The 27,564-nt window shown below is 35.5% G+C and overlaps 1 protein-coding gene across 1 annotated transcript in view; it reads left to right on the forward strand.

Annotated features, from left to right (window-relative positions):
- The first annotated feature begins 4,399 nt into the window (after positions 1 to 4,399).
- Positions 4,400 to 27,564, forward strand: part of Lipi (lipase I) — a 37,289-nt gene continuing 14,124 nt past the window's right edge. Inside the window, exons 1-7 of the mRNA XM_059277526.1 lie at positions 4,400 to 4,565; positions 12,621 to 12,668; positions 14,579 to 14,964; positions 17,852 to 17,960; positions 21,481 to 21,582; positions 24,981 to 25,070; positions 26,047 to 26,214. Coding sequence (XP_059133509.1) covers positions 4,520 to 4,565; positions 12,621 to 12,668; positions 14,579 to 14,964; positions 17,852 to 17,960; positions 21,481 to 21,582; positions 24,981 to 25,070; positions 26,047 to 26,214 — 949 coding nt within the window. The 5' untranslated portion in view covers positions 4,400 to 4,519. The remainder of the gene's footprint in view (positions 4,566 to 12,620; positions 12,669 to 14,578; positions 14,965 to 17,851; positions 17,961 to 21,480; positions 21,583 to 24,980; positions 25,071 to 26,046; positions 26,215 to 27,564) is intronic.

Here is a 27,564-nt window from a genome sequence, read left to right on the forward strand (position 1 = left end):
AGAGAGAGAGAGAGAGAGAGAGAGAGAGAGAGAACATGAAGTTGATGAAGTTAGGTGGGTAGGGAGCTGGAGAAGATCTGGGAGGAGCTGGAGGAAGAGAAAACATCATCAAACTATATTGCATAAAAGTATTTTAATAAAAAGATACATTTTAGGAAAACTTCATTTCTTCTCTAACTCTGACATATTTAATTGTGTGAGTTGGGCAAGTAACTTGACTTTGGAATTCAGATTGTTTCTAAGGAATGGATTGGATCAAATGAATTATTTCATCCAGTATTTAGTTTTTGAATTGCTTCTTAGGTGTCAGGAACTGTTTTTAGTCCCCAGAACAAAGGTCACTATAGAAATCTGGATAGTTGGAGAGACAGGCCTTATCTAGATAATGCAGGTTCCGGTAGCTTTAGTAGTTCCCTTGGGTGTTACTTCTCAAGTCTATAAATATTGTCTTTCTTTCTTTCTTTCTTTCTTTCTTTCTTTCTTTCTTTCTTTCTTTCTTTCCTTTATTCTCAAAATAAATACAGTACAGCAAGAGGGTAAGAGAAGTAAGTGCACTATCAAATGAATCAGCACTTGAAACTTTCCAATCTGTGTAGATCTCTTACATATTTATATGTATTTACTTAATAAATCTAATCCAAACCAAGATCTTTTCTTCTTAACATTTATACATATTCAGTATTTACATATAACTGTGAACATTATAAAACTTTGTGTTTCTAAATAACTAGTGGTGGTATTATATCATTATATGAAATGGGTGCTATTCTTTCTATACATATGTGAATATTCCTAGTGTCTTAATGGGCCCTATTCTTTTCTGGCTTTACATACAGTTTTAGTCTTTATAGTTTTTGAGTTCTTCAGAGTTCTTATTCACCATTCTGGATTAAGCTTATGCACTTATATATTTACTCAGACTTAGATCTCAACAGGTAATTTTTTTCATGTAAGTACATTGTATTTTCTAACTCATGTTGAGTGAATGACTCTAGGAAATGCCAAATAGAGTTTGATCTCAGTGTTTATTAGCCCCATTAGAAACATATGAAGTTTTAACGAGAGCACATGAAATATACTTTAAAGAATTACAGTCTTTACCAGAATGTTTTATACTTCTACTTGCATAAACATATCAAAGGATAAATATGAATATATAAGAATTTTTATGTATATAAATATACAAATTTAGACAAACAAACAGCTAGTGAGATAGGTAGGTAGATAGATGATAGATATATTGATAGATGATAGATAGATACACAAATGTCTAATTTCCCTTCAGCACCTCAGCCCAGGAAGTGTGTTCTGCTGGCATTGTCTCTATTGTGAAATTCAGAATAGCTGACTGCCCCACAGGTGTAGTAGCATAATTCTCTTGTTATATTTTCAAACCCTCCTTATTGTGAACTACTATTGTATGATTAAACATAAGCACTCGAGTGTAACCTGAATCTTAAAAGGTCTTATTAATAAAAACAAACCCGGAGCCAGGTATTGGGGTGAACACTGAAAGATCAGAGAGACAGAACAAGCCACAGCTAACCTCGCCTCACCAACTTCCCAGCTGATCTTGTTTCCTCAAACCAGAAGTTTCTGAATCTTCATCCAAATGGATCTCAGCTGAACTTCTGCTAAAAGCTTAAAAAAAAAACCTTCTAGTTCCTGGTCCCCAGACCTTAATATACCTTTCTGCCTCTTGCCATAACCTGGGATTAAAGGCATGTGTCTTTCCCAAGCAAGACCTGAGATCTCAAGTGCTGGGATTAAAGGTGTGTGCCACCATGCCTGGTTGTTTCCAGTGTGGCTTTGAACTCACAGAGATCCAGATGGATCTCTGCCTCCAGAAGGCTAGGATTAAAGGAGTGTGTGCCACCCTTTCCTGGCCTCTATGTCTATCTAGTGGCTTTTCTGTTCTCTGACCCAAGATAAGTTTATTAGGACACACATATATTGGGGGGACACAATATCACCACACCCTAATCAGATCCTGACACACCTGTGACTATATAGTGAATACCTGTTGAAAAGGTACCTCTTGAAAAAAGAAGCATCTCCACAGTGCATCTTCAACAACTAAGTCTATGGATATCAGACAGCACTTAGTAAAAGTTGTGTAAATGAATGTACAGATAAATGAATTAATGAATGGAAAAACTTGTTAATGGAAGTTTTCTACAACCATGAATTATAATATTTACATACTATTTAATCTCCACAGTACACATAATTAGAGAAATTCTTTCTTGTTAGACATTTATAGTTTCCATTTGGGTGCTACTGCAATGATTCTGAGATGAACACTTTGTTCTCATAATTTTGTGCATGTGTGATTTTACTATGGCATGGAAAGAACTTGCAGTTCTGTAGCAATGTCTTTTGGATGTTTAATTGCTGAGTCAGATGCTAACAATTTTTTTAAAAATTCTTTTTATGTTTTTAACAGTATCTTGTCACTGTCTGGCCTAAACTTGAAATGTAGCCATGGTTGATTTTAAACTTCTTTTGTGCCCATCTCCTCCTCCTAATTGCAAGGTTTACAGTGGACCACAGTCATACGCATTTATGTGGTATTAGGGATCAAACCTAGAGTCTGGCACATGCTCTTGGTACATACTCTACTAACAGACTCTACTACCTCCCAGCCTTTGTTAAATATTTTAAACAGAATTTATATAGATTAAATAAAATTTTCTCCCAACGTACATTCTGAAAAGCAATCTACTAAATTAATATTACTTAGCCATTATAACTACTGTTCAAGTGCTTAGAAGCATGCCTGTTGCACAGAGATCCATTAACCATACATGTTTGTAAAATATGATCAACACAACCTGCTCTGTGACATTGCTTATTTTGTACATGTATCTATAAGGTCCTCCCTCTCATATAGTATGTCTGAGTAGGAATAAAATAAATACACAGATATTACTAAAACCTATTGGCATATTTCATATTATATTATCATCTGCTGATGTTTTACTAGGCATTAATAACCCAATGTTCTCATGTTGAAAGCAAGAAAATTATATGATAATGAAGGGATGACATTTCATATTTTGAAACTCTGCTAAATACTGTACTATCTGAAACCTAAAACTCATATGATGGGGTCAGAATGATAGCAATGAAAATATTACTGTAAGATACTTTCACTTTACAAGAACAGAAACAAAAGTGTAAATTCAGGCTGTGGTGGTACACACCTTTAATCCCAGCACTCTCAAGGCAGAGGTAGGTAGAACTCTATGAGTTAGATGTCAGCCTGGTCTGTAGAGCTAGTTCCAGGACAGCCAACACTACACAGAGAAAAATGAGTCTCAAGAAAAGATAAATTGTGTCTTTAGGAAAGAGTTTTCTTCTAGTCTATTAAGTATAATCTTTTTAAAACCATGTTTTCCATGTACTGCATACACTGTGTTCCTCCCTTCCCAAATAACATGGCTATTCACTTTTCTGGTTTTTTTTCTTTTTGAGATATACAGCTATTAACAGCTGAGTGTGGTGGGGGTGTCAACATTCTTTTATTACCACAAAACAAAATATAGTGAATTCATTCCTAAAAACAGTCTCAATAAAACTCCTAAAGGTCAAACACTTCAAATTAATGAGGGCTTATCAGCAGTCACGTGCCCCAATTTCAAAATAAGTATCCCATGTTTGGGGATTTCTAAAGCATATCTCTAAAGACTTCAGATTAGTGTCTGTTAATCGATGTAAAACAAACAGTCCATTTTCACTGTATCATTGAAGCTTTCCCAAGGCATGTGTTTTCTAAAAGGAATTTTGTTCTGAAGTTGTGATCTGTGTATGTAGAACAGCTACTGCTTATTCTTGCTTTCTCAACATTCTTTCTGGGAAAGAAAATAAGAGGAAAACTAAAACAAGCATGTGAAGAAAAAACCAGTAATAATTTTTAAATGTTTGTCATATTAAAAACAAAAATATTTTTCCTTTTCAAATTTTAGCTCCAAGAGACAAGCTAGAATCTAACATTTAAAATAGCCGCTATCTTTTAGATGCATAATGACATACACATGAAAAGCTGGACAGCTTCATGGGTGTGGATTTTGTTATTGATTTGTACCTCTGTGAAGAATTTAGTTTGTAATCAAAATGATGATAAAACAAAACTTTCCCTGACTTTCTATTTCTGGTATTCTAGTAACATACTTTTTAAGTATGCTTTCCATAAACATATCCTCCCATGCCACTTCTGAAATCATGAGGTTAAGGAGTAAAGACATCTACAATTAGGTTTCCCACTCCCTTAAATACTATTTGTGTAGCTGAACATTTGTGAGTTATAACAGAGTCTCCGGCTTAAACATGATCTCCTAACACAAGCCAGTAGGAGACAGCCCCACTCCCTCACCTTTTGTGGATGGGGGAGGAGCAAAAGTCATTTTTACAGGAAAGCTCACCCGACAGAGACCATCCTATCCACCAAGAACCTTAATGAATTATAGAATTTCTTTTTCGTGAATCCCAGTGTTTCTTTTACAGTTTCTGATTCCAAATGAGAATATACATTTTCCTGTGTTTGATGTGCTGGATAAGACTTGGTAAGATGTTTGTTAATCACTTATCATTAAAATGCCCATAAAATAATTAATATGATTTGTATTCTGTTATGCCATTGTAGTGTGAAAAATTTGCCGATTATGGTATTTATACCAAACCAGATTGCTTTTAAGAGGGTTATGTGTGTGCACTTATATAGATATGCATGTGTTTACTAAACTGGAGCTCTATGTTGTATTCATTTGTCTGAAGATTAGAAGCTAGAGAACAAATATTCAAAGAGGGAATAAGTAGAAACATTCAAGATAAGAAGTTTTTAAGCAGTAAGGAATTAGTTCAAGGTCTGAAAATTATGACTTACTATAAAACTTGCTTTCATGTTTGAAAAAATTATTGAATAGGTAATTTACCAGTTGCAAAGGAAAATTATCAATACAGAAGGACTTTTCTTTTTCTTGTTTCACATAATGAAAGTTCCAAATGGTCCAATGGTTGTAAGTGAGAACTGTTGATAATGGTTATAAAGCTTACTAATGTTAGTAATGTGACTTTCTGCTTTATGGATGAATGTCTTGTTCTAGCCTGGAGGAGAATGAGTTGTTGGTTATGGTTGAACAAGCCATTCTACCTTCTGTAAATGAAAACAGTAGCAAATTCATAAGTCGAGATGAATAATAGCCCTTTGGTGGAATTTTGTGAAAGATTATTTTCTTTATGTATTAAATATCTTTTATAAATTCATGACTATACACACTCTAAAAACCATAATACACCAAGTAGAAATTAATATTTTGCTTTTATTTTCAGTTGAGTATTTGAACTAATCACAGTTTTTGGAAGCATTTGAGAATCTAGGCAATAGTGCATAGTTTATATTGTAAATTTTACTCACTGGGATGTTCTTTTAAAAAGATATTTTAAGTTTGTGATTCATGGTATCAGCATCTTGACTTGAAAGACAGAGAAATTTGAACTCTATGCCACCAGACTTAGTTATCCTCTAATATCATAGTTCATAGTAATTTTGATATCATAGTTGGCATGCTTTAGCGCAGATGTTCAGAGATTATCGTTTTGACTAGAATTAGCCAGTTTCCTAAGTTTTCAACAGGGAAAATAGAGTTATAATTGTTAAATATTTTTTGTTTCTGTCAAAAGTTTGGCTCATTTGTGATGATTACTAAAATAGAATATCAAAACTTTTAGATATTAACAACAAACAGGAAATAATAAATTAAAGATTTTTATAATTTAAAAGATCTTTTGTTAACACATGTAGACTTAAGTTTCTTTCATTTAAAAACAATCTCCAATCAATTAGGAGATTTTGCTGGATTTTCAGTAGCCTATTCCTTTTAATTATCTTCCGTTCTGCTTGTACACAGTTTGCGTTTTTATACTATCTATAGTTGGTCTCTCTTGTCAACACTGAACATCATTGACAAGGTCTGCTCTCTACAAAAGGAAAAATATTCCAGGAAACTACAATGAGTAAAACATTTAAAAAGTATTTATAGACTACAAGACAAGTAGAAAGGTAGCTAAACAGATTATATAAAGGAATTTATCTACATGTGTATTCAAATTATATGCACATGTATTTTTATTATAGTTGTTAATGGCAAAATTTGCAGTTTTGGGTTGTTTCTGTTATAAGGATAGAAAATATTGTTTCTGTAGTAAGGTTAGGAAAATATTTCTGTTAGGGGCTAGATAATAAATAGTTGAAGTTTCGTGGATCACAGAGTCAATGATGTGTCTTTTCAGCTCTGCTATCTGACTTTGGATGAAACTTTAGGCTCAATGAAAACAGAGCAGTGTGGGTCTGTTCACAAAGCTTTATTCAACTTATTGAATTAGTTATAATTTTTAAATATCACAAAAATTACCATTTTATCTTTTACATTCATTTAAAATTAAGAAAGTTGAGGCTAGAGAGACGGCTCAGTGGTTAAAAGCTCAGGCTGCTGACTCAGAGGACCTGGGTTCAATTCCCAGCATCCACATGGCAGCTTACAAGTTGTGACTCCTGTTCCAGGGGATCTGACATCGTCACACAAACATATATACAGGCAAAACACCAAATACACATAAAATATAAATAAATAAATAATTTTAAAATATGATATTATTCTTAGATTACTAACCAAATTTGACTTTCATGACATAGTTTGTGAATTCCCATGTTTTAGTCCTGTGGGACACATATTGAAGACAGGTTAATTCATTTCTTCTTTTCCATGTCATAGCTGAGAAAATTGAGACATAGAGATTTGGAGTCTTTTTTTTTTTCTCTAAAATTAGAGACCTTGCCCTATGCTGTATAGTTTACATAAGAATTTGGTTAAAATGTAAATTTTTTTTTAATTTAAATTTTTTAGAATTGCATGCATAAGTACTATATTTAAATAATTTCCACCACATCGTCTCTCCTTTTATATCCCTCCTTTATATCTACTAGCTCACTCACTGAGGACTGCAATTCTTCATTTGAATAAAGCACCATGTAAATTTTAATAGGAATATTATGGCAAAAACCCAGAGGCCACAATGTTTCCAGGAGATAACTGAATATTAATAGTGATCCAGGGAAACATTTGGTGCTACACTTCAGGACGAGTAGAAATGTTTAAAATATAATTTTAGAAAGTGTTTCCATTTATAATATGATGAACATCTCTCTGTCCATGTAGAGAACAGTTCAATCAAGCAGCCACTCCGGAAGCAGTATAAACTCTGCATTCAGTTGTAGTATTACCGTAATGTATAACTAACCGCCAACCAAACATTGTGAAATTGTACAATTATTTAACCACTATGAATTTGTTTTCATATATACAATACAGATGTATGTATCTGCACAGTGGCTTTCTGCTACACAGTTTTGGGCTTCCTGCATTCTTAGCTTATATAACCCTAAAAGTCATGAGGCATATAATCCTTTCTCAGCTGTTGTCAAGTGAGATTGAATTTGAAGCCAAAGATTGTAATAGTAGATGAGAGAGCATCCCCCCCCCCCCTTTTTGGTTTTTTGAGACAGGGTTTTTCTGTGTAGCTTTGGAGCCTTTCCTGGAACCCACTCTGTAGACCAGGCTGGCCTAAAACTCACAGATATCTGCTTGGCTCTGCTTCCCGAGTGCTGGGATTAAAGGAGTGCACCACCATCGCCCGGTTTGAGAGAGCACTTCTGTCTCCTCCTTCCATTCAGTGGCGAGAACACCATTCAGTTAAGTGAAATAAATGAGAAAAATTTGTCTCAAAGAGGATGAAAATGGACTGATGGTTCCATGGAGCATTGGAGGATAACAGACAAGGGTGGACGGGGGGGGGGGGGGGGGGGGGGGGGGAGGGGTGTCTTCCAACAGATACAACAGTACAGTTAGATACGAAGAATGAACTGTTTTATCTGTTAAATATTAGGCGGGCATTACCTAAAAAGATGTACTGTGCAGTACCATATAAGAAGAGGATCTTCATTGTTATCACCACAAATAAGTGGTAAAGAGAGGTTGTATATATGAATCCTCCTGATTGATCTTTATAGATGTATTGAAACATTATATTACATACTTCTTTTGATTTATCTTAGATGTTCTGTTTCATGGGTTTGACTTTGTCATGGGTAACACAAAAAATCATTGTAATCAGACTTCATTATCTGTAGTCTGGCATTCATTTGTCTTTTGCCTAAATTTCCCCATCCTCCTTATGGCTAAGTTCATAACTTAGAATTGTACTGTACATGCAAGCAGTTTTAGTAGAATTAATCCTGAATACATTTGGACCATGATATATCTCCATATTTAATCAAACCTTCTCTGTTGTTATGTAAAATACCCTTGCCCTTCAGTATTTATTTTATGTGAATATGTATCCCTTATCTTTATTCCAGTCTTTTATTATTTTCTTTCCTGTGGTCTCCTCCTCTAATTCTTCCTCTGTATCCTCCTTCTTCTGTTCTGCTTTCTTGTATTTTTTTTAAAAACTAGTGAACTACAGTCACTAGCACCGCTTTGAAACTAGCTGAAAATAATTTATGCTGTCCCGTTATTGAAAAGTTTTGTATCAAATGCCACTGAATCTGCGTACTTTAAAAATTGGATGCTTAGTGTGTCCCTCACTCCTAAAAGTATCTGCCACGAGAGCTAGGCCTAGGCCAACTGAATATTGAGATGGTCCTAAAATAGATTTAAAGAACCTTCCTGGTTAGCTAGTCAAAATGAACAAAAAATCCCAAAGCAACAAACACCTCCTGCCCCCTGCAAATTCCCAAACCAACTAAAACAAAAATCAGTTAGGGTAGGAAAAAGCTTCCAAAATAAAATAAAGAAGAATTGGAAAATGTAAATGTAATTATGGAAATTTAATTGAAATTTCCATTATTTTAAAAATTGCAGTTCAGAATTGCTATTACTTATTTAATACAAACCATTTATTTCCTATATCGATTATTCTAAATGTACTTACTCTTTCAGTTTCTATTCTCATATTTATGTTAGAAGTAAATGTCACACACAAAATAAATGATTAGTACTTTTATGATTGTTAAAAACAATTCACACTGTGTCAGCAGATGTTTTTATATTTTCTTAATATTTTAATAGGATAATCACTACTAGGATTTTATTATTTTAATTTAATAAGCCATACTTCTATTTTCATATTTGAAGCAATAATAATTAAAATTCTGTTCTTTTGGTCTTGTTTTATGGTATACATTTTTGTGAGGTGATTATTCAACAATTTTGAATTTACGTTGTTGACTGAGTATGTAGTTTATGTGTGTGCATATGTGTTTATGGTTGATATTAGGGCTATTTTCGAATTTTTTTTTTTTTTCGAGACAGGGTTTCTCTGTGTAGCTTTGCGCCTTTCCTGGGACTCACTTGGTAGCCCAGGCTGGCCTCGAACTCACAGAGATCCTCCTGGCTCTGCCTCCCAAGTGCTGGGATTAAAGGTGTGCGCCACCACCGCCCGGCCTATTTTCGAATTTTAAGATGACTTGAAGCTAACATAGTGGTATATACCTGTAATTACAGAATTTATAAGGTTGAGGCTGGGGGACCCCGGAGAATAGGCGTTCAAGACCATCTTAGTGAAATAACTGAGATTCTGCCTGAAAAGAAATAAAAATTAAATAAACAAATAAATAAATAAAAGCTTTAATTTTTTGCGTCCTTGGAAAATTGTTGGACCATTACTATTCTATATTCTTTAAAAATATTTTTTTATGAAAGTGTAACTTAAATGCAGCAAAATGTACAGATTTAGCTGAACGTATTGACATATTTTGAAAAATACATGTATATATTTTATAAGATACATAAAAATCATATCAATTGTCATGTAAAATATTTCCTATACCCCAAATGTCCTAGGCCCTTTGCAATTCACTTCCTTCCTGCTTCTGATTCCACTTGACACAGATCTCCTTCCTGATACTCTGAATTAGACATCCTTCTTCTAGAATTTTATGTAAATGATTATTTTCATTTTTCTAGCCCTTTATATCTTCTTGATCAAACTTGTCTATGTAGTAGTACTTTACTCTTATTTATTGCTTGGGGTGTAATAAATTACACAGACTACAACAACTCAACTCTTCATGTGTTTCTTTATTGGCATATGAGTTCTTTCAAAAGTAGGCCTTTATGAAAAGCATGCTATTATGAGCTTGTACAAGCTTTTATGAGGATACATTTTCAGCTGTCAATGGTTAACATCTAGATATTAGCTATTATGGTCCAATAAGGTGCACATTTTCATTATAAGAATTTATCAACCTGTTTTCTGAATTGCTGTATCATTTTTTTCATTTTCTTCCATAGTGTAAAAATGTTTCATAAGCTTCACATCTTCAATAATATTCCCCCTTTACGAGTCTTTAGCATTTAGCATTTTGGTGTGTGCACAATAGCATATTGTTTTTGTATTAATTTACATATTTTGGAAGGCTAATGATGTATTGTTTCTTGGGATACTTTGCCATTGTATGTGAAGTGTCTTCAATTCTTTTGCCAAGTTGAAAGAGAATGTTATTTTATCTTCTCTTTATATGCGTAGTCCACACATGCTCTCACATTTATACACAGTTCTTAAATACATGCTTTTCATGTGTACATATTGCTGTATATTAATATTCATGTTAATGCAAGTTAGAAAACAATCCCAATTCATTAGATAAAGTACAATTTATTTGTCTCTTTTTCTTCAAGCATATGTTTGTAACTATCCAACAAAGCCTGATGAGTCCATCGATGGGAATAGAAGCAAAGAAAATGTCTGCCTCTATCCAGGCATCATTCAGTAGGGAGGGGTAGGATCCTCTAACCCATGCCTGACTGTTGATGGGCTCAGTCTACTACAGGCTCATGGCAGACTGAATCATCTGTGGTGACAGCATGATTACGTTGGACGTGGCATGCCAAGAAGACAGTATTTCACAGTTCTTCTCCCTGTCTCCTGGTCTTATTTCTTCCCATCCACTTTTCCTTAATGTTTCCTGAATAATCAGGAGATGATATAAATGTCCTATTTAGTCCCAAGCACTCAGCCATCACTTATTCTAAGTACTATGAGCAGTACTTTTGATTGAGGTTGGGAGTAGCATTAGCTTATAGGTATAAATGTAGATGTTTATAATGCAGCTTGTCAATTTTGCCAAACAACAGTAGTAACATCTATCTCATCTAGGTCTCCTTGTCTGTGGATTTTTGGCTGGGTTTACATTACAGACATGAATTCCTTCTTTCACAATGGGCCTCAAGTCCATTCAGAGAGAGCAGTCATTTACCCACCCCACCCCCAACAGACCTGCCACTCTTCCACCAAGTGTGTTTTTTCGGGTGGATTGGTATTGTTGTTCAGAGGGTTCCCAGTGGGGTAAACCATGTTGATGGCTTGTCTTCTGAAGCAGCTGGTTAGCACCACCTGTCTCTATGAAATTGAGCCAGCAGGGAGAAAGTTTCCATAGAACTAGCTGAACCTCTCTGCATCTTCCAGCCACTGCCTGTGATGTCTTTAACAATAGGATCTTATCAACTGGATCTGGTGGACAACCAAGAGGAGAGGCAAAAGCCTGGGGTACTGGGCTCCCCTGGGGCCTCTTGGCCAATAACTAACAAGGAACTATGCCATATCTGGCATTGGGATTTTGAGAGCAGCATTACTGAGCCTTATATGCTAACTCCCTCTCCCTTCTGAAATTCTTTCTCTCACTCTCTCTGTCTCTGTCTGTCTGTCTCTCTCTCTATCTGCTTTCTCCCTCTCAGTGATTTTTAAGGTATTTCTATTTTTGGAGTTAAAAACGGAAATCTTGTGATACCTTGAATTGAGGACTTGTCTAATTTTCTATATTCCCTTTCACCTTATTAGTAAAAGTTGTATGTGTCATAGGACAAGGATGACTTATGCTGTTAACTTTCTATGAAATTCTGCTTTATAACATTCAAAATTAAATCAATATCCATTTTGACAATCACTTTCAGTATTTTAAATGAATTTCTATTGAACCTAACATTTTTACTTAAGAATGACAACATCAGGCCTGGGGAGATAGTTCAGTGGGTAATGACCCTTACTTTGAAAGCATGAGGACCTGAGTTAGAATCCCCAGTACCCATGAAAAAGTCGGCATACCTGTGTCTATAACACTAACATTAAGTACCAGAGACAAGTGGACATTTAGAGTTCCCTTGACTGTCAATTTAGTTAAAAGTTAAGTGACTAGCTTTTGGGTTAGTGAGCTGTCCTGTCTCAAGGCAGTCAAGTTGAGAGTGATAAAGGAAGACACCTGCTGCCTTGCTATGGTCTTCTCATGCATGCACTGAGAAGATCATACATTGATGTGCATGCACCACACACACACACACACACACACACACACACACACACACACACCCCGTATCAATAAATGTAACATAATCATGTGTGAGTAGTATCTTTCAGGAAAGGCATAAGGTTGTTAGTCCCCAAGCATTTCCATTTAAAGTCTCACTTTGTACACTTTTGTCTGTCTGATTAATTGTTTCAAAAGGAAAAGCAGAAGTTATTACTAGTCTGTTCGTAACCTGAATTTTCTGTCTTAATATTTTTAGGGTATTTAAATTTGCCATCGAAAAGCAAGAGAGTTTATAAAAATCTTGGTGAGTCTGATTGAGTGAATTTTCTCTAAATGTTGGTAAGTTTGTTGAGCTTGCAAACCAGGCCATGCAGCTCTGTCCTCGGTTAATGAAGCAATCCTCTACTCTTCCTCCACCAAAGGACTCTCCACAAGGAACCGCGACACATGTTAATTTGCCCAAGTTTTCTCCATCCTTTGTCTTCATTCTCGTCGTAATTTTAACACTTCCTCCCTTCATATGTTTCTGCAGGGGGAGATTTCCCTATTTTATATGATTTTATGATTTGAATATTTATTATGCAGTTGTGTTTTCCTTTAACTGTAGTTTTAATTGTCCTGTTCTTTACCTGATCCTGTTTTTTTTAATAACTTCTAAAATTTGTCTCAATAACTTCTTTCTCTTGCTTTTGAAATGACATTGTTTTCTTATATTCTGAAAAAGAATGTTGTAAAAAAAATTAGTAATTGATGCTATACCTAGTGATTGATAATTCATTTTTCTGATATCTATTTAGATGTAGATCTTTCCTCCCTATTTACATCAGAGGGATCTTCCCACTAAAGGCAAAGTCTATCATGGCTTGTAACCAAGCAGCTGTTTGGATTATTTGATTATATTTCACACTTGTCCAAACTTGGTGATAAATGAGGTGGATGTGCATGACTCATACAATTTGTTCAGCATAGTAAGTTTATAGCCACCATGGGTCTATACGCTCCTCCTTACTTCTTCTTTTTGCTCTGGTACTTGCTATATATGCAGGACCAAAGTTCTTCTAACTGCATATCCATTGTTATTGTGCAAATATTACAGCTTCTTAATTGGCTTCTTTCCTCTAAATTACTGTGGCATGAATGAATCTGTACTTTCAAAATTATAATTACCATAAGCATTGTATATTATGTGCAATATTAAAATAATTTTGTTAGTTCTTTTCTTTTGTTTTCTTGTGCTCAATTTTTAAGTTTGAATCACTGAGATTCAAGTTTACTAATGCTTTTAAAGTATTTGACAAGTGCTGAAAAATTTATTTCCTAAACAGAATTACCAAATTAATGTTCTAGAAGTAGTACAAACTTATGCTCTCATAAAAAAATCTTTTATGCTTATGCTTGTTCAATAATTCACAATTCTGGAAAACTATGAAAAGCTAAATATAAATCAGCCATTATTTCACTGCCTTACAGAGATCACTGCTGTTGTAAATTTTCAGTTAGTTCACTTTCTGGCCTTTGTTCTAGGATGGGTCGATTAATAGATTTTATCATTGCATTCTCTCAGCATTCAATATATGTATTTTGTATATCTACACTCATCAATATTGGAACAATTTCTCTCCTCTTTCTCTGTCCTCTTTTTCTCTCCTCTTTCTCTTTCTCTTCTCAGGTTCTTGCTATCTCACCAAGGCTAAGCTTGAACTGAAGGTACTTCTGCCTCACACTTTCAAGTGCTGGTATATGCCCTAGAAGGAATTTTTCACTATTTTAAGTTTATAAGCAAAATGATATCATATTATTTTGGTTTGTATTAATATAGGTAATGTTGAGCTAAATAGTTTTATTTATAATAAGTAAGTACACTTCTGGAAAGCTTTTGTGAAAAACTCACAATCAATTTATCTACTGTTATTGTTGACCTTCCCATGTGATTAGTAACCGCAGTAATTTCAGTGTGACATATTCTATTTTATTTTAGATGGATGTTTGTAATTTTTGACCTATTACACTTGTTCATATTTGTCATTACTTTTATTACTTCTAGTTCAGGAAGTCTTTTTGCTTCACCTGTGTACAGCTTTAGCCCTGTAGATGCTCAGTAAATCATGTTAAAGTGCTAATGAAATAGAATTCTCCTGCTCAGTTGTATAATATTATACCAATAAAACGGCAATCTTATCCTAATGCTCAGTTTGACTTTTTTTTTCTTTACAGAGAATAAGAAAACATGTCTTGAATTCTCAAAATTAAATGTAATGACTTCCTTAAGAGATTTATTTTCCCCCAAACTAAAGATAATTCTGATGTTGTACTCAAGGGACAGTGTAAGCTGCGCAGAACCTCTGTTTGAGTCTAATAACTCTCTCAATGTCCGTTTCAACCCGTCAAAGAAAACTATCTGCATCATTCATGGATACAGACCCCTGGGCTCCATCCCAGCATGGCTTCATAAGTTTACCAAGGTGTTATTGAAACACGAAGATGTGAATCTCATTGTTGTAGACTGGAACCAGGGTGCTACAACATTCATTTACAATAGAGCTGTTAAAAACACCAGACTAGTTGCTAAGTATTTGAGTGAGTCAATTCAAAGTCTTTTGGTAAGTCTGAAAAATTGAATGTATACATGCTACACAGTATACAGTTTGTTATGTGACACCATGGAATTAAGAGATTTTTTTTCCGTAAGCAGTTGGAACTTTGCCGTAGACATAGTGATCTTTTTAGCCTTGCTTTGTCTACTCTAAATAATTTTATATGATTTTTAAATGTGAAAACCCTTTTATTTTAAACTATTAAAAATTTAAAGCTCTTTCAAACCCTGAATTCAGGATGCATTAGTGATCTTGTGTGGAGAGTGGACATTACTGTAATTTCAGTACATTGTTTTAGTCATCTCTTCTAAGAGCTGGCTGATGTGTTTGTTGTTAGTCAAATGGCAGTTGGTAAATATAAAAGGAAAACCATTTGGAAAGTGGTCCATTCCCACTTTTGTATGTCTACACTCATCAATATTGGAACAATTTCTCTCCTCTTTCTCTGTCCTCTTTTTCTCTCCTCTTTCTCTTTCTCTTCTCAGGTTCTTGCTCTCTCACCAAGGCTAAGCTTGAACTGAAGGTACTTCTGCCTCACACTTTCAAGTGCTGGTATATGCCCTAGAAGGAATTTTTCACTATTTTAAGTTTATAAGCAAAATGATACCATATTATTTTGGTTTGTGTTAATATAGGTAATGTTGAGCTAAACAGTTTTATTTCTAATAAGTAAGTACACTTCTGTAAAGCTTTTGTGAACAATTCACAGTCAATTTAGCCTAATTTGTATTAGGCTAAATGTAGTACTCAGTGTCCTCCAGCTCTGCTGCCCTTGAGCTGCATCAATCAGATTCAAGGCTGGTTTCAGGTTATCTATTTGGTGCATAATTCTTGTTTACTATGCCAACCTTTAGGGTAGTTCCTATCTGTCCTGAGAACTGGTGGTGACAGTAAGGTTTTCAGAGAAAGAAAGGTTGCGTTTGATTTCTTTGGGTGTTCTTGGTTTTGAAGTCTGAATTTTTGTTACAATGAGCTTCCAAACCTATGCTAAGTTGAACAAGTGGAACACAAATGCTTAACACAAACACACCAGGAGTCAGACTGGAGGGTATCAAAGCTCGAGTCTGTCACCTCTCATCTGTGTGACTTTGAGCAATCACTTCGCCTCTCTGCCAAGTTTCTTTGTTTATACACACAAAATAATAAAATTCGATTGTCTGTTGCATGAATTGTAAATTTATATAGAAATATACATTATACACATGTAAATGTGTATATGCTTAATCAAGACATGACATTTACTTATCTGTGAATAAAATGGTTTTTCATTATTATTTTTGAAACGACAATTTTAAAAACATTATGACCCAAGAGAGAAGTAGAGGAAATAATTGACACAGAGGAAATTGAACATGTGTAAAACTGAATAATTGACTTTTTCCCTGAATTATGATCGTCTCTAGCTAATAAACAAAAACTTCCTAATGTGGAAAGCATGAGTTAAGTAGATAATTTAAGGAAAATCGTAGGATTTTGCTTGCAAAGGATTTATAGGAGCTGGGAAAAGAGTAGCCATAGCTTTATGTTTGGAGAGATACTCCTTCAGCTTTGGGGACACTGCTTGGAGGGATTTGAAGAATAGAATTTCTCTGTGTTAGGAAAGTCCCTCTCTGGCTCTCCAATAATGGTGAAAGTTCAACATCATTTTATGAGACTTCAGACATCACTGGGTAGTCTGGACCATTGCTAACTCCTTTCAGCTCCCTGGAAGTCTGCTGGAAAAGCCACACACTCAGTGAGCTCACAAAACTAACTACCTGAGGCAAACAGATGTTCACACACTGACCTTAGATTCTTTTTCTGTGCTGCTATGTAACCTGCAATCCTGGAACCCACCTTAAGTCCAAAACACTTCATCTTAGCATTTCCAAATACGAGTGACTTTTATACTCTTACTGGTTCTGCTAAGAGGCATTGATATACTCGGAAAGGAAAACAGAAGAAGGCTAGCATATATTTTGTAGTCAAACTGATCCAGGCTTGTATCTTAGTCAGTTTGAGCCACCATGATAAACACTCTAAACTGACTCTGTACACAAAGACATTCATATCTCACAGTTGTGCAGACTAAGAGGCCTAAGAGCAAGGGCCTGGTGGATTCTGGATCTGTTAAGCATCAGGTTCTGGTTCGTAGTTGCTATCATGTTACAGCACTTTTGCGCTATGGAAGAACCAAATAAGCTTCTCTAGGTGTCCTTTATTAGGACATTAGCTCCATTCTTGAAGGCCCCAGCTTTGTAATATCATCACCTTCTCTATGACCCACTCCCTACACAGACCATAACATTAAAGGTTAGGAGCTTAGGCACATTAATTTTCAGTAGCACAAACATTCAGACTTTGTGACTTAAAACACATATATGTAGCTTTGTACACGACTTTAACTTGTAAGCCTATTTCCTTAGTAAAATGGGTATTCACTGAATGTTACTTAGTTAGTATTTAATATGTGCCAGTCAGAGTTTTAAGTAATAGGATGGATATGAATAACTCAAAGGGCAAACAGGAATATTAAATATGAAACTTACAAAGCACATGTTGAGGTACCCAGAAACAAAATAAGCAGCCAATCAGGCCTATTATTACTATTTGATTGTTAAATGCCTTGATAACTAAATATTATTTTATAGATCTCACTCTACATTATGGATGATTAAAATTTAAATCCACAGGTGAAGTTTAATGATGTTACTGGAAATGAATAGAGGAAAATCAGATATTTCGTGATGCAAGCTGAGCAAAGCTTTATCTTTTCAAAGTTATAAGTCCCCTTCCTTATGTCCCAGAAATATACAAAGTCAGAATCAATAACGAAGTTCAGAGAATGTCAATATATTAGGAATGATTTGTGATTACTCAAATTAAAATTATTCCATTGTATTTTCCATTACAGAACCATGGAGCATCTCTTGACAATTTTCATCTCATAGGCATGAGTTTAGGGGCTCATATTAGTGGTTTTGTAGGAAAACTATTTCACGGTCAACTTGGAAGAATTACAGGTAAAGCTATTTGTTTTTCCTTTTGTAAAATTATCATTTTAGACGCTGAGTGGTGGTGGTGCACACCTTTAATCCCAGCACTCGGGAGGCAGAGCCAGACAGATCTCTGTGAGTTCGAGGGCAGCCTGGTCTAACGACACCAGGACAGGCACCAAAACTGCACAGAGAAACCCTGTCTCGAAAAAAAAAAATTATCATTTTAGCACATTATACCCACTAGCGTTTATTCTACTTAAAACCTGAAGGCACAGCTACAAACTATATTCAAATATTACTTTTTCCTAGATTGTTAATTCTTCCTTAGTGATTATGATGAACAAGAAAAGCAAGTGTTGAGTTTGGTAGCTTTATCTAAATATCAAAGATTACATGGAAAAGTTTGGTCCATTCTGTTAAAAAAATCATTTATTTATTAGCTAAAAATATTAACTACATAGTTCATTCTCACAAGCACTGTTGAATTTTAATTTTAATTCTCTGGTGCACTCGACCAATCAGTAGTTGCTATTCAAGTCTGAGACATCCTCATTCTCGTGTTCACTCAGATTCACATGGTGAACTTAACTGTAGTTAAAGGCAGCAACTACGCGCTGCTCACACAGATTTCCATCCTTTTTCTGTAGCTAGAGTTTTCCTGCCTGGCTCACCTCAGGACAAATCTCTCTCACCTGCCAGACCCACAGCCGCTCAGACCCGACCAAGTAAACACAGAGACTTATATTGGTTACAAACTGTATGGCTGTGGCAGGCTTCTTGTTAACTGTTCTTACAGCTTAAATTAATCCATTTCTATAAATCTATACCTTGCCACGTGGCTTGTGGCTTACCGGTACTTTACATCTTCCTTGTCCTGATGGCGGCTGGCAGTGTCTCCCTCACCCAGCTTCCTGTGCTCTCAATTCTCCTCTCTGTTAGTCCCGCCTATACTTCCTGCCTGGCCACTGGCCAATCAGTGATTTATTGACCAATCAGCAACACATTTGCCATACAGAACATCCCACAGCACTCCCCCCCCTTTTTTTTTTTCAAAAAGGAAGGTTTTAACCTTAACAAAGTAAAATTACATATAATTTGGGAATTTGGGCATAGCTTCTCTTACTACTTCCTGCTGGAGGGGGGCGCTGTATCTTATGGGGACACAAAGAAAATTTTAGGATTATGGAGTAGTCCGTGAGGGTGTAGTCTGAGCCAGTCGCCTTGAAACGGTTCTGGATGTTGGATCATCTGGGCCATCGTGTCATCGGAGACCTTTCAGGGGGTCTTGGCTGGTCAAACTTGATGTATCTTAATCTGGAACAAATCCATAGCCTTTGGCTTTCTGTGGGAACAAAAGCAGAGTCTCCTTTCCAAAGCAACATATCCTTATATCCAAATTTTGAAGTCAAGGTATCTTTAAAATATACATATTGGTTTAACTCAGCTTCCTTTACAATAAAATATCTCTCTGCAGTTAAGAATCCCAAAGACAACACAATCCAGATTCTCTGTGTAATATTTATCTTTATGTGGCTTATTTTTTATATTAATTTTACTGTCTCTCTAAAGACTTTATTTTTTAAAACTATGTATTTGTTTATATAACTGTATATATCACCTTTTTTGTCTCTTTGAAGTCTATGTATATTTTACACACATTGTAAACTATTACATCTGAATCTGTCTTATTGTGAATCTATTGCTTTAAACTGCAGCATTTGTAAGACTGAAATGGTGCTATGGCTGCTGGCTCCACCCACCTCAGCTTCCCAACATGGCGGTAATACTTTACCACAGACTCTGGGAGCTATCATGGGTCTATGGTTTTATCCAAGCAGCATGTAGCCCAGAAACCTCTTTTTTTTTTTTTTTTTTTTTTTTTTTTTGTTTTGTACTAGCAAAGGCTAAATCTACCACGCAGCTTAATGTGCCACTTGCAGAGGCCTCATTCCTGCCATACTGCAGGTCAAGCGCACATGCCAGGAACCCGCCAGTAGCTCAAACACGCAGGCTGCCACTAACTTGAGAGAAACAACTAGGAACTGTTTTTAGCTCTGTTTTAGAATCTTTTTCCTCAGGTTTTAGGTGGAAACTCTTGCCAGCACGTTGGGCGCCATTTGTAGCTAGAGTTTTCCTGCCTGGCCCACCTCAGGACAAATCTCTCTCACCTGCCAGACCCACAGCCGCTCAGACCCGACCAAGTAAACACAGAGACTTATATTGGTTACAAACTGTATGGCCATGGCAGGCTTCTTGTTAACTGTTCTTACAGCTTAAATTAATCCATTTCTATAAATCAATACCTTGCCACGTGGCTTGTGGCTTACCGGTACTTTACATCTTCCTTGTCCTGATGGCGGCTGGCAGTGTCTCCCTCACCCAGCTTCCTGTGCTCTCAATTCTCCTCTCTGTTAGTCCCGCCTATACTTCCTGCCTGGCCACTGGCCAATCAGTGATTTATTGACCAATCAGCAACACATTTGCCATACAGAACATCCCACAGCATTTTTCTATGTCAGGTTTATTAAGCAATTATCCATATCCATATCACTAGAATGTTTATAATTCCAATTAGTTATAAAGGATAGCATTGTCTTAATACAATTTCATAAAAGGAAGGAGAGATGACGTTACTCGTATTGACGCAGGTGTTCACTTACCTGTTGCTCTGATGCCACGAAAGTCTAAAAGATCGAAAATACAGATTTCTTACATTCAAAAAATTTAGAAGAAGAGAGAAGTGGGGTATTCTGTCAAGCAGGCTAAAATAAAATAAGAGCAATAGAAGAGTGAAATGAACAATAGCTAAAATAACATTAATTTATAAATTAATGTGGGTTAAGGGAAAACTTGTGGGAGTCAGTTTTTTTTTTCCTTCTGCTACATGGGTCTGGGAAACTGGGTGTCTCTTCCTCAAGGGACTGAATTTTATTCCAATCCTTTTGCTACCAGGAAGTCATGATCGTAGGACTTCAGTTTAGAATTTATTCTACAGAATAATATCTGTATTTCATCGAATTTATAACATTTTCCCCTTAAGGATGTATAGGAAACTCTTGGGAGAGGTGAATGCTAAGAAAATAGTAAATTCATTCCATTCATTAATCTGAATAGTATTGGTATCTAAAAAGTATTTTAGACCTATAGACAGATATAGGATGAGGTCAGTAAGGAGAATAATTCAAGAGAGGTCCAGATGGTATTCCTTAGCTCTTTTCCTCAATCAGGAGGGAATCTCAGTTACTATTAAATACAAAGTTTCATAGCTTACTCCATCTGCTCCGTCGATAAGAATACTAAAAATATCTTAACACTATTCTGCTGAGATATTTCTCCCATGTTTGGACCACCTTTGAAAGTTGTCAATAAATATTTAAATAATGAGGGCACTTGTCACTTGTCAAGTTTAATAATTTTAGATATGTTTGGACATGTTTAAACTAAAATTGTAGACACTTATATTTATAATTGACAGTACTCAAGTGTAAAATATAATGAAGTAGTACAGCATAATTAGACTGACAGTTCCTGTTTTGCATTTCAGGCCTTGACCCAGCTGGACCACAATTCTCTGGGAAACCATCAGACAGTAGATTAGATTACACAGACGCAAAGTTTGTAGATGTCATCCACACTGATTCCGACGGTAAAAGGATAAGTTTCAATGGGTTTTGTGTTTGAAAGCAAAATGTGGAATGTGGATCTGATCCCGAGGAAGAGTCTGTAAGATGAGGAAGAGCTGTGGATAAAATGTTTATGGTTTAATGAGGTGGTTTTTTTTTTTTTTTTTTGTGTGTGTGTTGTTTGTTTTTGCATTGACTTCTGGTATTGTTTGCCTTGTGTTTATTTATTATTTCCTTTTAAGGTTTTGAGAAGCATCTCGTCATTGTAAAACATCGAAATTTCATTTTAAAATAATTGTTTTTATTTTATTGGCAGTCACCGACTTGATAATATTTCTTGCTATGCTCAATGCTGCTATTTAGTTTACTGTTCATTTTCCTCTTGTGATGTATACCAACTGGAGTTAGCACAACATTAAAACCACAGATAAGGACTGCTTTTCTATGAGGAGAGGACACTTTCTCTATTGACTTTGTCTTTATAATGCTCTCTAACGGGGTGTTGGTACCATTGATTAGAAAATGCTGGACAATTCATTACAAAAATTACTGAGACTGACCTGAGGCTTTTTTTGATTGGATGAGTGAGTTTATTAAGTTAGGAGGGGCGGGCAGCACCTGACTTTGATGTCTTTCTGGATTAAAAGCTGGTGATATGAACATCGACTAAACTCTTTCTACACATCACTGAGTCTCTTGGTTAAACTCATCAAACTCATTTCAATGATATTTTCTGCATGTATGTTATATAGCCATGTTTATGGTTGCACTACTTATAATAATAAGGAAATAGAAGCAGTCTATCCATGAATGGATAAACACATATGGAAATTTATATAGCCATAAAGAAAAATGAAATCATGACATTTTGCAGGCAAATGGGTGGAAAGGGAAATCACTATATTAAGCAAGATAAGCCAAACACAGACAAATATCCTCTTTCTTTTATTCCCCCAATGTAGTTTTAAAATTATGTATGTGGGGGCTGCAGAGATGGCTCTCTGGTTAAGATCATGTACTGGTCTTGCAGAGAATCAGGGATTGATTCCCAGTACTGATATCAGGTTTTTCACAAGCGCCCCATAATTCCAGCTCCAGGGGGTAATCAGATACTCCTCACCTCTACAGACACCTGCAGTGGGGTGCACTTGTGCCCATGCAGATAAACTCACATACGAATAATTAAAAACAATAAAAATAAATCCTTAAAGTTATGCTTTTGTATATATGTATTTATGTGTGTGTGTGTGTGTGTGTGTGTGTGTGTGTGTGTGTGTGTGTACGTTCTCAAACTACAAAGGGGGTTGTAGAAGGGGAGAGAGGGACATTAAGGCAGAGGTGAAGGGGTAAAATAGTGATGGTTATAAATATGTATGAAGAAAGGAGAAAGGGCAACTAACTATCTAGGAGAAGGGAGAGCGCTATTGGGAAGGAGCAGACCATCAGGGAGGTCAGTTTGAGAGGGAAACAAATGAGAACAAATATTATGAGATAAAATGTATGAAAGCCATAAAACACCATTACTTTGTATGATAACCTAAAAATAATAAGAGAAGTTAATTTCAAAAACTTAAGAGGCCGTGTCTGCTATACATATATTCTATAAACCAAAGGAGTGAATGATCTAACCTTTCCAAACCGACTTGCTACCATGTGATTGTGGCATGCCTGCCTTAAGGACCATTTGTGAGTTCATAATAAATACCTGTTGTTTCTCCCTCATGGCTGTGTAGCCCTCCTGTTTTTATCCGAATTCATTGCCATGTGGGAGATCTGTCCCAACAGGTGCTTCTTGGTTTTTAACATTCATGTTGATTGAGGCACACAGAGATGTCAGAAATTCCTTCAATAGGAATTATAGGGCAGTGGTTCTCAACCTTCCTAATGCTCTGAGCCTTTCACTACAGTTCTTCATGTTGTGTTGGACCCCCCACCCCCACACACTGTAAAATTATTTTCCTTGCTACTTCATAACTGTAATTTTGCTACTGTTATGATTGTAATGCAAATATCTGATATGCAGGATATCTGATATGTGACCCCCAAAGGATCATGACCCATAGGTTGAGAACCACTGTTCTAGGGTCATATTTAGAATGCTAGAATTCTTTGTTTAAATCAAACAAGTGAGTAGGTTATGGGGCTGGAAGAGGAATTCTCCACTGCTACAGTAAAGTCACACTTGCTTCTTTGAAGTATAAGGATTTCTAGTGAAATAATTTAAGTTAGCCTTCATCTTTATACATTGAACACCCTTCTGTCTGCTTCTGATACTGTGCATGCCCAGCAGCTTCATGGGTTTCTGCTATATCATGACACGTTACTGGATTCTGTTGTATGCTCTACCCAAATTGAGTTGCTGTATCTTGATCCATACTCAGACACTAATGTTTATCTGAAGAATGCACTAACATAAAACTGCTTGTACCCTAAGCTAAAGTATTTCCATCTTATCTGGCAGCAAGATTTCATATGTAAGTATAGTCCCAAGTTTTCTGAGATTTATATCCTGTCTCAGGCTCTTCTGGGTTATAGACTGCAATACTGGTAATGAGTTCAGAATTTGAACCTTCTCCAGAGCCCTGGAAATTTACAGGTTTATAGAAGCCTATAATTCATAACCATATAGCCTCATGCCACCCTAACTCAAATTATCCCCATGAAGGCAGCAAGCTTTGTAGGTTTTACCACTGAGTAAATCTAACATCAACAAGCCCAAGGCATCATCAGCCAAAGTGGGAGTAAGCATCACAATGACCCGAGAGGCTGCATATGACCTGATATTTTTTCCTCGTGTGGTGGTCATTACCCATTATATCTTAGCCACTCTCTTTGTGGACCCCAATCTGCTCCCAGATATCCTACTGACTCTCTGTTTTCCATCCTTCACTTATTTATTTCAGTTGTCAAACTTCTAAACTGCTGGGTGAGAAATTCTCTAGCCAAACTACATTAAATATGTTTCCATTTTTAATTTCCACTTTAAAAAATATGCAAGGTCTACCCTTGCTGGGTGTTTTTTCTTCTTTCCATTGCATATATTGCTCTCTGATAAATAGTTTTTTTACTTTCTCTTATATTTTTCTTTATCACACATCACTTCTACTACAAAGATTTTCCTTTTGTCCCCCCAAAGTGTCATGATTGGCCCACAGTAAACAGGTGGATAATAAATGTGTGAAATGATTAACACATGATTTTCATGAGAATTAATTTGAAAATGTAGTGCAAGAGTAGCTGGAGACAGAGGAAACTAACAAAGATAAAACAGCATTTATCATTGATTGGAAACTTCTAAGGAGCGAGTTTAATGGATGCTAGCAGATCTTTTATATATATATATATATATATATATATATATATATATGGTTGCTCAAACAACTTTTTTAGCCTTATAATTTTATGGGTGCTTTCCCCCTAGGTTTAGGCATTCTAGAGCCATTGGGACATATAGATTTTTACCCAAATGGAGGAAGAAAACAGCCAGGTTGTCCTACAACAGTTTTTTCAGGTAAATTAAAAGTATTTTCATTCTTTTTTCTTTTATTGAAAATAGATTTTTTCATATAATATATTCTGAGTACAGTTATACATGATTCAAAATGATCTGAGAAAATAATTCACCATTTTGCTTTCTTAATCTGTGGGTAATATTTTGATATCATAATTTTTGCTAATGACATAGGAGAGTTATTGGCAAGAAATAATTTCAATTGATACCACTCAATATACAAATGTTACTAGCGTATCCAACATTTGGTCATGGATGAGACCTCTTTTGTGTGTTTGCAACAATTTTAGGTCATCATTTTAAACATGAAGAGGAATTTTAAGTCATCTAGAAAAACACACATAGGTAAAGTACCCCAGAGCTTGAGTTTGAGTCCACAATTTAGCACCTGTGGTCAACCTAGTACTACATATTCACAAATTTGTCAGTTCTGACCACTTGGTTTTCCCATATACGGAGTGGCCCATGGCCTCTGAGTGTGGAATCTGGCTCACTCAGCACCATGGCAGGTTAGCACGTGATCAAATGTTAGTGTGACTAGAGAAGTTCGAACTAGAGGGAAAAAACACGAAAGACTGCAAAGGCAAGTGAGCTGAATGAGTCGTAACACTGCTTGACTCCAGAGGCATGTTTAACTTTGGATCAAGATTTCACAGGTACAAAATTAGAGGGAAAGGTATCTAATAGTAAACATTGTAGCCATGTGTTTTCAGAGACTGTTAAATTTAAACAGCTATACTTTATGGCTTATTACTTTATGAAAATGTCTTGTTAATTTCATGAAAAAGCCATGCCCAATTTAAGGTTTTAATGGGATTTTTTTAATAGGTTGAGATGTAACTGTATTGTGGTCAATGCTTTGTATTTAGGAGGAACATAGAATTTAATATAACTTAAATGGTCAGTTTTTCTCTAATTCACTTGAACTTGGTTCTGTGTTTTTACAGTTGTTTTGCTTGTTTTTCTCACCCTCAAGGAGTTAATTACATAAAATGTGACCATCAGAGAGCAGTTCACTTGTTTATTGCAGCTTTTGAAACAAATTGCAATTTTGTTTCATTTCCTTGTACGTCGTACAAAGAGTATGAGAATGGTTTATGTGTGGACTGTAGGAACCATTATGGAAACACCTGTCCTAGGCTTGGTAAGGGAACTTGTTATTACAATTCCTTTTGAAGATGAGTAACACCATTGTGGTAGTATTTTAGGCTGGAGGCTAAAATGTGCTTCATATTAATCTATTAACATGTTATGATTTGGGGGAAATTATCAATGGGGATAATGGTAGACTCAGATTCTATATTTCCTGCCATTTTTTTCCAAAGTAATTTGCTCATCCCTCTTCATACATATACCCTATACATAGAGGCAGAAATTTCTCCATTCTTTATGCACTAGGAAGTTTTTTTTTGCTTTTGCTTTTAATAGGAAATCTCAGGCACAAGTGAAGAGGTATACATCATAGCTAGCTTTGCATTTGCTCTCAGCAGGAAGTCAACAATTACATGGGATTCATACTATCTATATCAGTAAAAACTTAACAAGGACAGTTACATTGGGAGCTTTTGAAAAGAAAAGTCTGCCAATGGAAAATTAAAAAAAAAAAGTCCACAAGAAGACGGCATTAATTGGAGGAGGCAACGAGGACATGGAGAGCATAATAAAAGTATATTATGTATATATTATATAAAGGGTTAAAATGTGAAAGAATAAATGAATAAATAATATGTGTTCAAGTAAAAGGAAAAAAGGAGTCGACCTTGAAAGAGTTCCAGACACTGCTCAGTAATTTCCAAAGAAAATGCCAGGTACCAGCATGGTATAAATATATCAATATCTGGTTAGTACCATAGAAGGGTTTTACAAAAATATTTGCAAAGTGAAAGGGTCTCTAAAAATGGGAGATGATTAAGAGGACCAAAATGAACCCACCAAGCTTGACTCAGCAGTACTGGCTGTAAATGGAGCATCGCTATATAAAGCATGATCCATCCAGGATTTGTCAAATCCACTTTCCATAGATTTCTGCTGTCCACAAGAAATAATCTGGGAATTTATTTATCTTATATCTCTAGATAGGATTGCTTTTCTGGTGGAATTGTTTTTTCATCTATGATTCATGTCAACTATAAGATTGCTTAAGAGAACAAGATTGAGCTAGAGCTAAAAATTCAGAAATTTAAATGAAGTATTCTGTCTACTATATTAAAATTAAAAAGGTTTGGGGTAGCAATAAAGAGGAACTTGACTATATTTAATATGTTACTAATTTCATATTCTGTATGCACCTATATTAAAATATACTCAATACATAGGATTTATATATATTTGTATTATTTATATGTTTATGATATTGTGGCATAATACAATGTTGTATAGGTAGAAAAGTTTTGAGGCTTCATTTATGGAGATAAACTACATATTCAAATTTTGTGTAATTCACTTATTCTGGTGAATTTACTAAAAAGAGTTATGCATGGACATCTGAATTTAT

This window comes from Peromyscus eremicus, chromosome 12 (genome assembly GCF_949786415.1).
Source record: "Peromyscus eremicus chromosome 12, PerEre_H2_v1, whole genome shotgun sequence".
NCBI lineage: Eukaryota > Metazoa > Chordata > Mammalia > Rodentia > Cricetidae > Peromyscus > Peromyscus eremicus.